At 40.9% G+C, this 16,967-nt stretch overlaps 2 protein-coding genes and 1 non-coding gene across 3 annotated transcripts in view; 1 reads left to right on the forward strand and 2 right to left on the reverse strand.

Annotated features, from left to right (window-relative positions):
• The window catches only part of spcs1 (signal peptidase complex subunit 1), a 2,594-nt gene extending 1,468 nt beyond the window's left edge, over positions 1-1,126 (forward strand). The window contains exon 4 of the mRNA XM_072665852.1: positions 843-1,126. Coding sequence (XP_072521953.1) covers positions 843-968 — 126 coding nt within the window. The 3' untranslated portion in view covers positions 969-1,126. The remainder of the gene's footprint in view (positions 1-842) is intronic.
• Positions 1,089-15,137, reverse strand: nek4 (NIMA-related kinase 4). Its single transcript, XM_072665850.1, has 16 exons — positions 14,893-15,137; positions 12,417-12,683; positions 12,091-12,288; positions 9,916-10,023; positions 9,609-9,763; positions 8,984-9,125; positions 7,537-8,154; positions 7,380-7,436; positions 6,927-7,070; positions 6,692-6,805; positions 5,973-6,039; positions 4,717-4,826; positions 3,790-3,878; positions 2,309-2,508; positions 2,069-2,202; positions 1,089-1,655 (listed from the first exon to the last, which is right to left on the reverse strand). Exons 1-16 carry the CDS (start codon positions 14,977-14,979, stop codon positions 1,557-1,559), a joined length of 2,589 nt encoding a protein of 862 aa, XP_072521951.1. The 5' UTR covers positions 14,980-15,137; the 3' UTR covers positions 1,089-1,556.
• trnae-cuc (transfer RNA glutamic acid (anticodon CUC)) lies at positions 3,461-3,532 on the reverse strand. Its single transcript has one exon. It is a non-coding gene; the product is annotated as a tRNA-Glu (tRNA).
• Positions 15,138-16,967: the final 1,830 nt, after the last annotated feature.

Consider the following 16,967-nt stretch of genomic DNA (forward strand, 5'->3'; position numbering starts at 1 on the left):
AGTAGATCAAGTGTGGCTGAATTTCAGTTGTCTATATTTACTATATGTTTAAAGGTTAAGCCAAAATAATGCAGTATTCACTAGGGCTGGGCGATATGGTAAAAATACTATATCACAATATTTACTACTTTTGCGATGCACAATATATATCACAATTTATGTATTCATCTGTAGTGACAGATACTTAAAAACTACTATTCAGACTCTCCTTTACTGAATACAGTTTTTATATACATCTAATTACACTGTTAGTAATGAAACCTGCAGCTGATCAGTGTTTCAGTAAGCACTAACAGTGTCCTCAGTATGCTTAGAAAAGCTTATTGTTATCATTATACATTTTGTATTGTATCAAGATAACACAATATCGTCAAGTTGCCCAGCTCGAGTCTGCACTTATCTGGTTAAATCTAAGAATGCTACATGGAAATATACAGCACTTTCATTTTAGTGTTTAGTCAAATTTAAGATTTGAATTGACATTTTGTTTTTTGTTTGCATTAGGAATTTAATTTTAGTGTGTTGTGTTGCGTAATTACAGTTTTTGCTAAAAAAAAAAAAAATTCACTGCTAAAAAATTAGTTATATATATATATATATATATATATATATATATATATATATATATATATATAATTTGTTTTTTAATTTAATCTTCTGAACTTCATCTTGAAGTCTCATTACATGCTAAAATTGAATTTAGGGAAATACATTTTTACATGTTTTGAATTAATTAATTTATTTATTTTTATTAACTGAGTTCAAAAAGCTAGATCAAACCTTAATTAAAAGCAAAAGCCCCCCCGTGCTCATATGTTGCTGTTTCTCCCTTTGTATTGCAGCTCACACTGCCGCCATGGCCCATGTACAGACAAAACCCCCTGAAATGGCAGCCCGCTTTACCCGAGCCACCTGCAGAGAGCCGTGAAAAGCCTCAGGAGAACTTGAAGAAGAAGAAACACAAGTAGAATACCGTCTGGCTTTCACTTTAACACCTTTGCCTATTGCCCTATCCTCCTCCATGTTTCTCTGACATTGTGGACTTGCCAAAACACAATAATGTACGGATTGCTCAGAATTCCTGTTAAATTACAAATCTGTTTAATAAAGACGTTCATCATTCTTACATTCATCAGTGCAGAACTTGAATGCTACATCCAAAACTAGATTTTCTTGATAAACCTCCTACAAAACCTTCTACATTTATGCTTTCAAAACATCATAATATAAACTGTGAACTGTGGAAAAAATAACCTCTCTAAAATAGCTTCAGGTGTGCAGTCTACTAAAACTGAGGTTTACAATAATGCTTACATTTTTAATAGTAAAATAAATGAATAATTAGACTGACAAGGCCCGCATGGACTGTAGACCAAACGAACAGTAATTCAGATGAATTGCATATGAAGGGACACCATGCATTTCATCAATGCACGTGCATCAAGGCATCCAAACGTAACAGCAGTTTCTCCACAGCCTTCAGCACAACTTTTCAGAAGTTGTCCAGTGGAGGCATAGTCAGTGTTTGTGTGCTGGAGGGTCAGTGAGCATCAGGGTCAGTGTTTGAAAGCGACGTCCTCGAAGAATTTCAGTTGCCGCACCATGACTGCATAGGTCTTGTACTTCTCCTCCCCCATCTGTTGGCGGAGCAGGACCTGAGAGAGATGGTAGAAGCAGCCTTTTAAAAATGGGCACTATCTTGTCTTTAGATAGGCCTTTACTTCATGTTCACATCTGTCATTTGAAGGAGATTTTAGCTAAGCTACCGCCTGAACACCAAAAAACTACGTCCTGCTTATTTACATTTATGGCATTTAGCTGACGCTCTTATCCAGAGCGACTTACAAGGTAACTCGTATTACAGAGGAGGGCCAATGTAGTGTTAGGAGTCTTGCCCAAGGACTCTTATTGGTGTAGCACAGCACAGCCACCCAGAACGGGAATTGAACCCCAGTCTCCCACATGGTGAGGTAGCTCACTGGCAGGTAGTGGTGTTATCTGTTGCGCCACACCAACCACCGCTTATGATCAAGTTCCTTTCAGTGCTGTTTATTTATTGCCAACTCGCCTCTCTCTTGTCCTCGTCCTCCTCCTGCATGATATCCAGGACTTTGTCCAGCAGTTTCACTCCAAGTCCTTTAACCACGTCTGTGCGCAGGTGTTCAACGGCTCTCCTGATCTTTGCTGGTCCTGAAGAGTCGTCTGAACACAGGAGAGAAAAAAAAAAGGAGAGAAATGCTTTTAAATAATGGGCTTAGAGAGGCCGAGCTCGAGCTCGACTGTCTAATAAAAGCTGGCTGCAGCCAACCTGAGGGGAAGTCCCTGAAGTGGAAGTCCATCTCTCCGTCGCAGGCCTTCCCATGCAGCATCAGCGTGTCTCTGTATTTCCTGTTCAGTTTGAACTCTGGGAGCAGAGTGGAGTTGCACTGCGAGACGTCTCTGACATCCATTCGCAGCGTTTGCGTCATCATCTGCACCAGGTCTTGCATCTCGCTGCTCTCGCTCTTTCTACAGCACAGTGGAGAATGGATTAGTTACATGGACGTGAACGTGAGGGCAGTTTCCTGCATAACCACGGCGACAGTGACCTTCTGATTTACTGCTGTCTTGGTTTTGTGCTGGAGCTGCAAGACTAATGTACTAATTGTACATTAGTTGACGTGAGGTGCCAACACATTTGATTTTGAACTGAAAATCCCTCGTTCCAGTTCAAATTTCCTACTCTCATCCCAGTTCAAATGGAAGGCAGAGTCATGGAGCAAGTAATAGAAGCATATATCTGAGCAATTAGTTAGCATAGTGCTAACTGTATGGCTAATGCTTAGAGTCGAATACACATGTTGCTGTTCAACCAAAGCTGCAAATTGGTCTTTGGTCTTTTTGTATAATCTCAGATACATGATTTCTCTGACGTTTGGCAAGCCAACTCTTGAAGATCTACCTTCCTGTAGACTTTATCTCCAACCCTGATCTACCCACAAAGCGGCAATTCGCATTTTATTCAGATGTTCCATTCCCCCCCTAAATGCCACAGGTTCACATGTTTCTGTTCAACCAAAAAATTCACATGTTGCTGTTCAGTCAAAGCTGCAAATTGGTCTTTGGTCTTTTTGTATAATCTCAGATACATGATTTCTCTGACGTTTGGCAAGCCAACTCTTGAAGATCTACCTTCCTGTAGACTTTATCTCCAACCCTGATCTGCCCACAAAGCGGCAATTCGCATTTTATTCAGATGTTCCATTCCCCTCCTAAATGCCACAGTTGCCAGAATGTAAGAGCTGCACCATTTAAGGTGGAAGTGAAGTGAAGGAGCCAGCTTCTGCCTCATAATCCAATTCAAGTGGTGACTGGCTGAATAAGGTGTGTTAGATATGGGCTGGAGAAAGAAAGTAGCCTTAAAGTAGGTTTGAAGTGTGTGCATTTCATTTTTGGCCGAGTAACAATATAAAAAGTCTCGTTCCCTGACCGGGAATCGAACCCGGGCCGCGGCGGTGAGAGCGCCGAATCCTAACCACTAGACCACCAGGGAGCTGGGTGAGTGGGGGAAGCAGCTGTCTGTAAGCTGAGACAGGCGTGTAAAGTGTGAGCCACACTGACTCAACTGCGAGTCAGTCTCCTTGACTCTCTCTGATCTCCTAGAAACCCACTGTCCTGCAAACTCGCAACCTTTTGAACACGTTTCTAAAGGTGTGGGACGTTCGTTCAGGAATTGGCAGTGCACCCAACAATAAAGGCAGCATGAAGCACCTGGAGGTGAAGTTTGTGTGCGTATGTGTTGGCTCTTACCCCTCTCTGTACTCTCCCTCTGAGCGCTCTGTGGAGCTAGCAGAAGAGCTGCACTCCTCCTCGTCCGACCGCCAAGATGACTTCCTCTCCTGTTTCACACACACACACAAATACACACAGCAGCACAGAGGCCTTTCTGTTAGCCCATTCGGAGTATGAATGCACTAATGCATTAGTGTACTGTGGTTGCCCAGGTTGAGCCAGTTCAGAGTGACAGCAGTAGCAAATATGCTCTGTTAAATACTTTTTAAAGCCCATCCAGACATAGAAGCCATAACCTAATTCCAGTAATGGAGCCAGAACAGCTTTACATCCAAACTCTCGCAACTTGATCCAGAATCCAGCTGCCACATTCTCTCTTCACTGGCTTCCTGTAGCTGCTGTCTGCATCATATTCAAAACCCGGACGCTGGCCTACAAAGCCAAGACTGGACCAACCGGCCCCTCCGTACTTGATGGCAATGGTCAAAAGCCGATCCGCACCAAGAGCCCTTCCAGCTTCAAGTACGGCTCGGCTCGACCCGCCATTCTTTAAGATCCATGGAAGACGAGCGTCCAGACTTTTTTCTGTCCTGCATCGAAGTAGTGGAACGAGCTTCCCCTGGGTGTCTGAACAGCAGAGTCCAGCACTCGCTGTCTTCAAATTTAGGTGAAGTGTAGTGTTGAGTATTGTGGTCTACATACTGACTTCTATATTTAGTAGCACTTAAGCTTAGAGGTATCTTCTGGATCCTAGCCTCTACAAACTAGCTAAACAGTGAAAAAACTTCGCTCTGGAGAAGAGCATCAGCTAAATGTCTTAAATGTAAATGGAACCTGCAGCCTATGCAGCGAGCACAAGGCTCTCTAGGACAGTATGTGCTCATGCAGTCAGCACTGCCTTGACCATCCAATATGCAGCCCACCAATAAGGGCCAGTCATCCTACCTTGTACGTTACCATGGCTATGCTGGCAGGTCTCGGGCAGTCAGGCTGGTCGGCGTGCTCGGAGCCTAACGAGGAGACATCACACGATGCCCTTCTGACAGCAGGGGCCGCTTCAAAGAAGAGCAGAAGCTTTAACGAGAGACCATACAGCGCAAAAAAAAAAAAATCCACAACACAATGGCCCCTTTTATTCGCATTCATATATGCAGCACCTGCTCGCTTTGATCATCCTAGAACACCAAGCCATGCTGTAAGCGTTCTCGAAATTCATGAATTCATCTCGTCATCGTCTGGAGAAAAGCTTTCATCTCCAAAACAGCAACTTTTCAGGTAAAAAGGTGAAAAGACACTTTTTGGAGCTCATTCAGGCCTGGTCAGCAATGACACTGCCCAGGGGGATCAAGGTCCAGATCTTTAAAGTAATAGTTTGACCCAAATTCTAACTAATGCATTTTTTGCTCTGTAACCCAACTGGAGTTAATCACCTTATACGTTTAGACCTGCTTCTTCAGTTTTGTACGGAGGCTACAAGGCTAATGAGGCCAGCTAGTAGACTAAGCTTAGCTTAGCTTTAGGTAGTCCCAGGAAAATACCACCATTGTTTTTGGTTATACAACATTGTACTACACACTAGTGACTAAGGGCAGTAAGCCCTCAGGGAGGAATTGGAGGTTAGAGGCCTTTCTCAAGGGCATGTTGAAGCCGCCACTTTCTGCTGATCTAGGGAATTGAACCAACAACCTCCTGGTCCCAAACCTGCTTTCTTTAAACATTAGGCCACGGTTGCCCGGTAATTTTTTTTTTTTTTTTACTAATAATAAACATCTGGATCCATTTTCCCCAGTGATTTACCATCAACACTGACATTTAGTCCAAGACTAGGCCTAATCTGTGCTCAGGAACCAACCTTTGGTGTTTTGCCATAGAACTGTCATGCCATGGTATCGAGCATTGTGAAACCACTTGTGGTATCAAAATCCAAATTCTGGTATCAGGACAACAATGCTTACTACTGAAATACAGTTTGAGGCATGTGGGCAGAGTTCTGATTGGTGGGGTACATGCTTAGAAAGCATGTGTCCAAAGAGAGGCAAATCTCAGACACCACACATCCGGTCTCAATTACTGTACATTTCCTCAGGGTTCTTCAATTCCGATCCTGACAGGCCAGTGTTCTTCTGGTAGTTACATCATGTACTGTACCTACAGGAATGTCATTAATGTTTAATAGTAGAAGCTGCAGCATGCTGGTATACCTTGCTCACTCTGGTTTTCCTGCGACTGCCTCAGCCTTCTCCTCTCTCTGGCGGACAGAAGTCGATTCTGCAAGTGAAGCAGCACAGATCAGACAAACTATCCCAGACAGGACTGCAGTCTCTCCCTGCACTTCTTCAGATAGACGGATTTTCAATGCTCATTTAGCAATGAATGACGAGCACCACGTCCACTGGCTGCTGCGGTGTTCTACTGAAAACACTCCCGCCGCCTAGTTTGGTTCCTTTTTACAGGCTTTACAGGTTTTATCAGTGTCTCCCCATCCTGGTTTTTAGCACAGAGCTGCTTATCTTTGATGCAGAAGGGCTGGAGTCTAGCATATTTTGCTCCCTGCCTTCTGTAACACACCACCTAAACCTGATAAAGATCCCATATCTTACATCTGACGTGTTTTATATCCTCCTGAAGTCAACTTATGAAATTTAAGTGGTTTTATGTTGGAAAAAATACATATAATTAATTTAACATGACCATTTCCCAACTCTGTTTATGTGTTGGAATGAAACAGACTCATATATGGTATGTAAAGTACCTCTGTTCTGATTGGCTGGACTGAATTGCACCTTATTGCACCAGTGGTGGATACCCTTGTTCTAGGGCTCATTCCTTTTTTATATAGCCCTTCATTAGAACGTGTCAGAGCATGAGAAACACTAAATATTGCAGAACACATGGACAGTGTGGCCTAAGTGTGTCCTACCTGTGGGGCAGGCCGGCTGGAGGACGCTGGGTGTGCAGAGGGTTTAGCCTTTGTGTTTACTGATGGTGCATCTTCAGGTAGAGGAGGCAGGGGCCTGGAGTTAGCTGCTTTCTCCTATATTTAGGTTAAATACAGGGGGTAAGGAAAGGAAATCAGGTCCCAGCAGAGCTTCTTCCACAAGGGCTGCAATCAATATAACCAATAAACCAAGTAACTCCCTATATAGGCCACTCACACTGCTCGGACTATCTTCAGCCTTCTCTCTCTTTCTCTGCCTGCGCTGACGGGACATGGACGGCTCAGAGGAAGAGGAGGGAGGATGCAGAGGTGGAGCCCTGCGCTCTAAGGGGGCAGAAGCTGGCTCTGAGTTGTGAGGCTCCTGGATTAAATGATAAAACCGGCTTCATTCAACAGAACAAACTGATTTACGTGGGATATTGTGTACTGGATAAATCATCCCCACCCATGTCTAGTCTGTAGCCCCGCCCACTTATCATTACATTCAGGAGTTTCTTGTCTATGTCTAGTACTTCTAAACCCCTGTGTTTGCTCTTACATCAAAACCTAAGCAAATTCAGATACCAAACAAGTCTTATCTGCACAAATACATTTGGGATGAGTGGGAAATTGTGTAATTTGATCTTTTTAAATATGTGTTAAGGATAACAAGCCTGAAATCCTTTCTTACCATCAGGACTACTGGAACAAATGGCTCAAGCAGTTTATCTGTGGACTCCAGGCTCGTCTGTTAAATATACATTAAGGAAGACAGTATCTGTAATCACTGTAATCTTCATTATGAAAAAAATGCACTGACCTCCATTTCAATACAGAGAATAACTTACTCGTCTTTCTGCCGTATGAATTTTTTCAGAGATGTCCCTCAGGGCAGCCCCTGTCTTCTGGTCCCCTGTGGCCTCTGGACGGGCCTGCTTCTCCAGCTTTATCTCAGTAGCTATATTTTCCATCTCTGCCTCCCGCAGCAGTTTCATAGTGTCCTCCTCCACAGCCACATTAGAATTAGGAGCCCTATTTTCTTTAACAGGCTTCAGTCTGTCTGCAGGTTTGGGTGTCGCGTCTCCACTGGAGGTTTGGGGTATGCCCGGGCGTGATAACAGTTCATCCTCTCTGCTGTGGTCACCTAATACCTGCTTCCTGGGGTGTGGCTGAGGAGTTGTCGGATCCTCTTTCTCCTTCTCCGCTCTCTCTCTCCGCCTGGACGCTGAAGGTGGTACGCCCAAGAGTGCATGGGCGGGCGCTGGCCGGGGTGGTTTAGCTTTCCTCGGGTTGTGTTTGGGCTCTGGGGGTTGGATGTCGATGTCGATGTCTACGTTGCTGATGGTTGCTAGGCACTGCCCGGTCAAGTTAAGGACGTCCTGGTTGGAGGATTTAGGGGGCAGTGGTGTGTTGGGTGAAATGTGGTCTTTTGCATTATTGTGCTGATGGTGGTAGTTTTCTTCTGACTGGGAAAAACAATACACTATAAATATCATTCTAAAACTCATCACCAACTAATTTATATATAATAAATCATAAAGATATAATAGAATTTTCCTTATGATAGTATACAATTATATGTTCTGTATATAATAGCATTATTATAACATCTATATTTTTGCCTTTTTTGACAAATTAAGGGCTTGAAAAAATTTGGCAATACGTGTAAATTTAAATGTAACAATTATATAATTATGTGAATTACATGTGTCTAGTAAGACAATAATGACAATAATAAGGTCAGAAACATACTTAATAGAAGCGTATGACCCGCTCAGACATGCCTTTTAAACACACTCTGTGTGCTTTCTTACAGTACTGCAGTGGTTAAAACACCCAGAGGACAAATCAGAGAGTCTTCTATTGTCCACATGTTTACAGACAGACAGAGTTTGTTGCCTTAGTGTTTATTTTGGAATGAAGAGGCAATGATGGACCATGTAATGTCAGCTAACAGGACAAAAGCAGAGAACCTGACAGCATTTTCTGCTTTGTTCAGATTCTAGAGGGCGCTCCAGAGCAAGGAACTTTTGTGCAGAATCTTTTTTGCTAACGATTCATTTCTTTACACAGAGAAGTTACATTTAACATTTGCGTGAAGTACGTTTCTGACCTTAAGAGTCAAAATTAGGAAGGAAAATGACAATAAAAGCAATGTACTGCTAAAAACAACAAAAATTACTGTTATGAATACTGCTAAAAAGTAGCCACACAGAAAACCCAGTTTTATTGTGGCTATGTGAATAAAGATGACTTGCTTAAGTCTTGTTCGGTGTGTGTGTGTGTGTGTGTTACCTTCTTTCCTCTGCTTTTTGGCTCAGAGTTGAGGCACTGAGGCGAATTCTCCAGTTTGTGATGAACTGCAGTATGTGGAGAGCTGTTAGTAGCATTGTTAACTTTGCTGTTCATCGCCTTCTTTCGGGATTTGGCAGTTTTTCTGTTGAACAGCAGCACTTATTAGAGAATCTAGCCATGATTTAGGTAAGCATCCAATTTAAACAGCATGACTTACTGTCCTGACTACATCATATATATCAAAAAGTATCCAGACACCCGTTCTAATAGGTGGACTCTGCTAAGCCACATGAGTCTAAGGACAAATGTCAGCAAGAGAGCTATAAAGCCCCCCCAGCATTGAGCTGCAGGGCAGTGGAACTGCATTTTCTGGAGTGAAGGAGCTACTTCCAGTACTTTTAGGATGAGCTAGTGTGGCATTTGTGACCAAGAACCTGGCCTTACTAAAAGTCTTGTGGCTGAATGCAATCAAATCCACTCTGCAATGTTTCAAGCTCTAGTGTAAAGCCTTTCCAGAAATAGTAAGGCTGTTACTGCAGCAAAAGGGGGACAAACAACCTAACAATTCCCTAAATTTCAGAAGAAACATCAGACGAGTAGGTGTCTACAAACTTCAGGCACATACTCTTTGGTGGCCTCCAGAAAGATGGCGATTTGCTGTTTGATGTACGGCTGCCGCAGAATGTGTTTGACGTCCGGTCTGTCCTCTGGCCTCTTACACAGCATGCGCTTTATCAGCTCCCCCAGCTGAGGGTCATACTTACTCGGCATCTGGGGCAACTGGGAAAAACGAAGCGATATAATAATGAGCCCCAAGTGACATCCCGAAATAACTACAGCCCCTAAATCATCCAGTCATCCAGTAAACCAGTAAACAGCAACGCTGCACAAGCTACAGGAGTGGGTCTGGTTTGGAGAAATATGCGACTTACCTTCCCCTCGATGATCCGGAAGGCGAGCGAGTTCATGTCTTTCGCGTTGAAGGCGTGTTTCAGAGTGGCCATCTCATAGACACAGCAGCCCAGAGCCCACACATCCGACTGCACAGAGAAAACAACGTAAACAAATCACTTGGCGGGCCCGGGTGGTCCAGCGGACTAAGGCACGGTCACTGTATTTAGAGGATCGCTGGTTCCTATCCCAATCACGGCGCTAGCCATCGGCAGCCGAAGCCCAGAGAGAGCACAATTGGCCTTGCTTTTTCTAGGGTGGGTAGATGGCGCTCTCTCCCCACTCATATCACTCAAGACCAGTGATGGCCAGCGCTGGCGTCTGCTAGCCGGTGCGTCAGAGCCGGGTATACGGCGCTTCCCTCCAGACGCATTGATTGTCTGGTGACGTTGCACTGCCAGCAGTTCGAAAAAGAGGTGTAGCTGGCTCTGCACATGTCGGAGGGGGCCTGTGTTGGTCTCACCCTCACTAGTGTGGGGGGTGTTGCATGTGATTGGGGGGAGGGGTGGGGGATACGTACTGGGTGGGTAATTGGCAATCTATATTGGGGAGAAAACGGGTAAAAAAAAAAATCAGAAATCAGAAAGAAAAAAATATTTTTTAATTTATTTCTTTAGCTTAGAATGAGTTTAGCTAGGCTAACATTGCTAACAAAGACTGGACTTTGACTGTCACCAACCTCATCTCGCCCAAAAACGCTTTTTAAACATAGCATGAATTACGTTAGTCTATAATTCATTCACCCCCATTCAATTAGCACTTCACTCCAGCACGCCCTCTAGTGTTGGTCAATCATATCTTGGTAAACATTTTGGAGGTATACGGAGAGGCTAGGCTCCTCATAAACTGGCTCTAAAGAAAACCCTTTAGTAGCTCAAGGCAGCTTGGCTGTCCCCTTGTGGCAACGCTCAGAATGCAGCGCTGTATTGCGAGCTAAAATTATGAATTATGAAGTCTCTAAAAAAATGGCAATTAAAGCAACATACTGCTAAAAACAACTGTACTGACTAAAAGCTGCTAGACTGCTAAAAGTAGCCGACTTAATCTTTTCCTTACATACTTGCATTACGTAACTTTTCCATATATTTCTAAAGCAAATTAGGCTAAGTTATGATTTTGGCCTAAATTTAGCGAGAGGACATTGGTGATAGTGTTTGCTAGCAATGTTAGCCTAGCATTTTCCACTGTCAACTAAAAAAGCACACCCAGATCTCAGAAACGTCAAATCATGTGATATATTGTGGCCTATTTTAGCAATCTTTTGGCGAGCCGTCAACCGCGCCCCTGTGCAGCTTGATTTAGGGTGCGTCAGTGTGTCTTTGCGATCGTAACGGCGGGAAAAGTACACCTTACACGGCTCGAAACGTGCAAAAGTCGTGCACTAAGTCTCTTAATTAATCATGGGTGTGTTGTTTTGGGCGTAACGTGCAGTAATAAACCAATCAGCGTGTCTCTTGCCGTTCCCTTTAAGAGCCAGGTGCGGTCTGACTCTGGCGGGATGTGGTGTAAAGCTAAGGGGGGGGGGGGGGGGTGTACGAGCGTCGGGCTGCACACACCTGTGTTGACAATTCACTGCCAAGATAGCAACAAATGTCTGACTGTTGACGCCTGCCTAGGCTGTTTTCAGTCAGTGGAGCTCCTGTGTTTTCAGTTTCGAGTTTCGTCATTTCGAGACCACCACGCCCATCAGCGTAGATATATTCACAAGCAGCGTTGCTATGCAAACAACACAGGCGTAAGGTGTAAAAATAGATGGGGTTGGTGGGGTGTAAGATAGCAATGAGCATTGGGCCCATCGTGTCCATTTTTATAGATAACGGCCGCATTCAGAGTCAAAAAACTACATAAGCAAGTTTACATTAGAGTGCTTATCAACACTATGGCTGCGTCCCAAATGCGTCCTTCACACTAACAGTATAAGGTACATACTGTGTACTAATCAACAGGAAGTGCTGAAGTCCTCCCTTATGCATGTGTCTTTGATATTTGAGACTTTTATCTATGCTACACTCTTCATACTCAAACACTAGCTAGTGTTAGTCATTAGTATGCAATTGGGACACATCCAATGCCTCCATTAACTTCGCAACTCCAGCCAATTTAAGCTACAGCTTCAAGCTTTAACATCTAATCATGTCATAACGGTAATTTGCTACCTTGTAGTTGTATGGCTTGTTGGAGAAGAGCTCAGGACTCATGTAGTAAGGTGTTCCGATCAGGGTGCTGGCCATATCGTTCTGGTTCTCCAGCACGCGTGCAATGCCCAGGTCACCCACTTTGATTATGTTGGTCTTGGTCAAGAAGATGTTCTGGGTTTTCAGATCTCGATGCAGGATGTGTTTCTCGTGCAAATACTGCGGACAATGATAAAAAAAAGAGAAGCACCCTTTTAATGATATATATGTTCTACAAATCCTCATCCTCATCACCCACCCCTACATGAACCCCCCGAAAACCCTGTCTTTTCATTCCGGCACCATACCTGAAGAGCCATTGCTATTTGGACGAACCACTCCACCACCTGCCTCTCGGGCAGCAGCTCTCCCTTCTGCTGCTTGAGGCGGTGATAAAGGTCACCACCCTCACAGAAACCCATCGCTATGTACAGCTGACAGTCCTCTCCTTCCCATGATTCCCTGTAGGTGACAATGTTGGGGTGTTTGAGCTGAGAGAGGAGCTGAGCCTCCTGCTCCGCCGCCCGCCGCTCGCGCTTCGACGACGTCCTCAGGTTCAGCTTCTTAATGACGTACTGACATTGTTGAGGGAGGAAAACAAGCCCGTTAGTTTAACAGGACAGTGGATGGATTTCCCCAAAGCAGGCGACTGAACACTGATACTGGTCAGATTGAGGCTATCGAAGGTGTCCGACAGGTACAGTATGTACTAGATATTAAGGATTAGAAGAGTAGTGATACCATTTTTATTCATTTTGCAGAAAATCACAGAAAAAAGTATGTTTTTATAAAATCATTTGGTATGTCACAATCAATAGATTATAGTTAATAATATATATATATATATATATATATATATATATATATATATTCTATTAGTTATTAAATAAAATATAAATATAAATTAATTATATAGTAATTATAAAAAATATTTTATGTTAAAATATTTTTATAATTACTATATAATTTTATTTAATAATTAATAGAATTATTAGCTATTTAGTTATGTAGGCAAGCGTCTACAGCTCTACAGTAGAGTTGTCATGTGTAGAATTAGGTAAGTGTTAGCTTCCTAGCTAACAAGCCAATAAATATTACTCAGTCCAGCCCTTTAAAACTGTTAAAAATAGCTAATTAAATTTATAAAATACCTTATTGTAAAGGGTTTATGGTCTTTAAAGAAGAAAATATCTGATTTTTCCATTTCAGTACTGAAAAAGAAAAGTGCTACCATGCCAGCGGTAATTTCAATGCAATTAATATCACTGGAGTTGAGGGAGAATGCCGGACCTTCGTTAAACTGGTCCACTTTGCCACCCGAACTCACCCTATGTTTAGTGAGCTGTAGTTAAGGCTGAGCAATATTACAATATTTTATCAAATTATTATTTTTTTTTAATCAAAATTATTTTATTTTATTGCAAAATCAGAGCAAAAGATCACCAAGACATAAAAACCCAAGACCCCCAGTGGGCAGCCAAAGGCCACAGTGGCAGCTTCTTTTGGAGCTGGAGGAAAAAACCTTGGGGCGACCCAAAGGACCCAAGGTTTCTCACAAGGGGGACCCATCCTCCTCTGATCAGTATTGAAGTATTGATAAATTACTGACACATAAAACACACTATGCTTTGTAAAACTGCTGAGCATTTTGCAGTACTTAAGAATCGCTCATCAACTACAGGTGGAAATAGTAGTGCTTGTATTTGTTACAATATTAAACAATTATTTGAAGATTTATACTTTACTCAAGTATTACTGAAAACTAATCCTTTTTTTCTTTACTCAATTACATATATTTTACTCCTTAAAGCTCAGTCGAGTTCTCACACATTTTATCTTACTATTTTCATACAAATTTCCAGCCAGATTCATTATATAAAACTGCCTGTAAATATACAGCACTAAATGATGATCGGTACCATCCATTAGTAAAGAAAATGTAAAGTTTAAAAAAATTTGCAAACATTAAGCCGGCACTTATTTAGCTACTATCACCCAAGTATGTAAGTTTTTGCTCCATACCTCCAACACACTTTTAATTTAGAAAGATATTAATTGCCTTGGTATTATATTCAAAACATTTCTTTGAATTTAGCTAGCTATGTAAAACAGAAATGTTGACATGCTGAGTTTTACTATGGATATACTGATCATCATTTAGTGCTGTATATTTACAGGCAGTTTTTTTATGAATCTGGTTGGAAAATTGTATGAAAATAGTAAAATAAAATGTGTGAGAACTCGACTGAGCTTTAAGGAGTAAAATATATGTAACTGAGTAAAGAAAAAAGGATTTGTTTTCAGTAATACTTGAGTAAAGTATAAATCTTCAAATAATTAATTGTTTAATGTTGTAACAAATGGAACTACTGTAAAAACAGCATATCATTATTATTACTATTATTATTATTAATTGTGAATAAATATCGTAGCTATAAGTATCGTGATGTTTTTTGCTAGCCCATATCGCCCATCCTCAGCAGCACTGACTACAGCAGCAAACGAATAATTCAGGAAATACTTAGCTCAGCTATATTATTTAAAAAATCGATATTAGGAACAACAGAAACAACAGAAATATGAAATATGAGGATAGAAACAACTGTTAAACTGAATGAAATAGTTTGTAAAGCAGTGCTCGTGCAGACTGCCAGCTTTTACAGTAGCTACGGTAAATCAGTGCAGTCAGCAGGTCCGTGCACAGAGCCTCGGATCAGCTGGATAAAAACAGGAACACGGGAAGATCTTTCACAGGCATCTCCGTCCAAACCCGGCTCGTCTCACCTGTTTTCGGTCTGATCTGTGCTGCACCAGGTTCACCTCTCCATAACTGCCCTTCCCAACAACTCTGATGAACGCATAGTTCTCCATGGCTCCCCGCGACGCGCCTAGGCGTGCTGTCCCATAGCGAGCGCCTTCTCCCCAGGCCCGGGCTGGACGGACACAACTTCGGTCACAGTATTTCTGAAGATCTCCTGATTTTAAACTAGTTTGGGGAAAAGCGATGCTGCAGGAAACCGTCCTTCGTGGCTTCTTCGTCACCAAGCAACTGACCACAGTAAAACCATAGACCCTCCTGGCCTGTGTCTGGGGCTGATTTTACGCAGCGCCGCCCAGAGGGCAGCGAGAGAAGGAGCTCCAGCGACCACCACAGCATACAACAAGTGTGGAGAGAGAGTCAGGCAGAAGGTCCTGGAGGTCCTGGAGGAGTGGTTTACCACTACAATAACTAAGCTTAGACTCACTTACAAATAAAGGTGCTTCAGCTTTTACTTTGAGCGATGACGTCACTCAATATCACAATCAGAAATACTTGATTGATCCCAGGAGGGAAATTGCAGGTGTTACAGTTTTGTTCGTTTGTGTAAGAAAAAACACTCTAATACAATAAATAGGAATCTAATAGAGAAAAAAAAAAAAAATATATATATATATATATATATATATATACACCAATATATTCCTAATAATATAATATAATAATAATATATATGCTGTATATGTACTGTGTATATCTAACTATATATATATATTAACTATATATATATATAAAATAGAGAAAAAAAATCTAATAGAGAATTTATTTTGTATTTTTGTAATAATTGTAATAATATATATATATATATATATATATATATATATATATACATATACAGCATATATATTATTATTATATTATATTATTAGGAATATAGTGGTATATATATATATATATATATATATATATATATTATTACAATTATTACAAAAATAAATTTTTTTTTCTCTATTAGATTTATTTTCTCTATTATATATATATATATATATATATATATATAGTTATTATATATATATATATATATATATATATAGTTAGATATACACAGTACATATACAGCATATATATTATTATTATATTATATTTTTAGGAAATAGTGGTATATATATATATATATATATATATATATATATATATATATATATATATATTATTACAATTATTACAAAAATACAAAAAAAAAATCTCTATTAGATTTTTTTCTCTATTATATATATAGTTAGTGGTATATATAAGTGGCATAGTGGTAGTAAATACGGAAAATTATTATTATTATTATTATTGATTATATTTATAACAATAATATTTATAATTAATAGAGACATGTATTAAACCAGTGGTTCTTTATGAAAACTAAAAACGAGGTTCCATAATAATTCTATAACGTCCGTGATAGAGACATGTGAATGTGAAGAACTTTTGAATTTGGTAAAGAATATCGACATCTGAGTTTATGGAGCAGATACCAAACCTGGCCGATTGTTTACATTGCATAAGAGGCGACTGTCTATCGCTGCGAACCAGTGAAAAACATGGGTCTCCACTTTTCTCATTGAGCCCTGTGGCTGCTCTGTACACTGTGTGGAGACGTCTGGGTGAATGGACCCATAGAAATGCTCTAAATTACTCAAAAATATTTTTTACTTTAATAATTTTTACTTTCTATTGTAAGTTAAGAAGGTTTTTGTACAGTTCCTCTTCTTGTGAAGTTACTATTTTGGAGATACGTGTTTTTCATCGGACAGTGATGATGTACTGGACTTTTCTGAATATTTCAAATATGTCAAATATTTAATTTAGTAGGCCTGGCCAAACTATTGAAGCCTATCCCGCCGTTAAGCACAGAATAAAAGTGAATAAAATATTTTTTCAGTGTTTTTCTAGTTTAAAACATGTCAAAAGACTCATTATATCCCATGTTTGATGCTTTATCACAACTTTAATATTTTTTCTGTCTTTCTATTTTTGACATAATAACTGGTTTGCTGATTTTCTCAAAATAACGTCTTCTTAGAAATACCATCATCTTAATGTATTCATA

Source organism: Salminus brasiliensis, chromosome 21 (assembly GCF_030463535.1).
Source record: "Salminus brasiliensis chromosome 21, fSalBra1.hap2, whole genome shotgun sequence".
NCBI classification, from domain to species: Eukaryota; Metazoa; Chordata; class Actinopteri; order Characiformes; family Bryconidae; genus Salminus; species Salminus brasiliensis.

Coding starts and splice junctions, on each gene's coding strand:
- nek4 (XM_072665850.1), bottom strand. CDS start 14,979: ATGGAGAACTATGCGTTCATCAGAGTTGTTGGGAAGGGCAGTTATGGA. Junction 12,684..14,892: donor ACAGATCAGACCGAAAACAG/GTGAGACGAGCC, acceptor CAACAATGTCAG/TACGTCATTAAGAAGCTGAA. Junction 8,155..8,983: donor CAAAAAGCAGAGGAAAGAAG/GTAACACACACA, acceptor TGTTTTTCCCAG/TCAGAAGAAAACTACCACCA.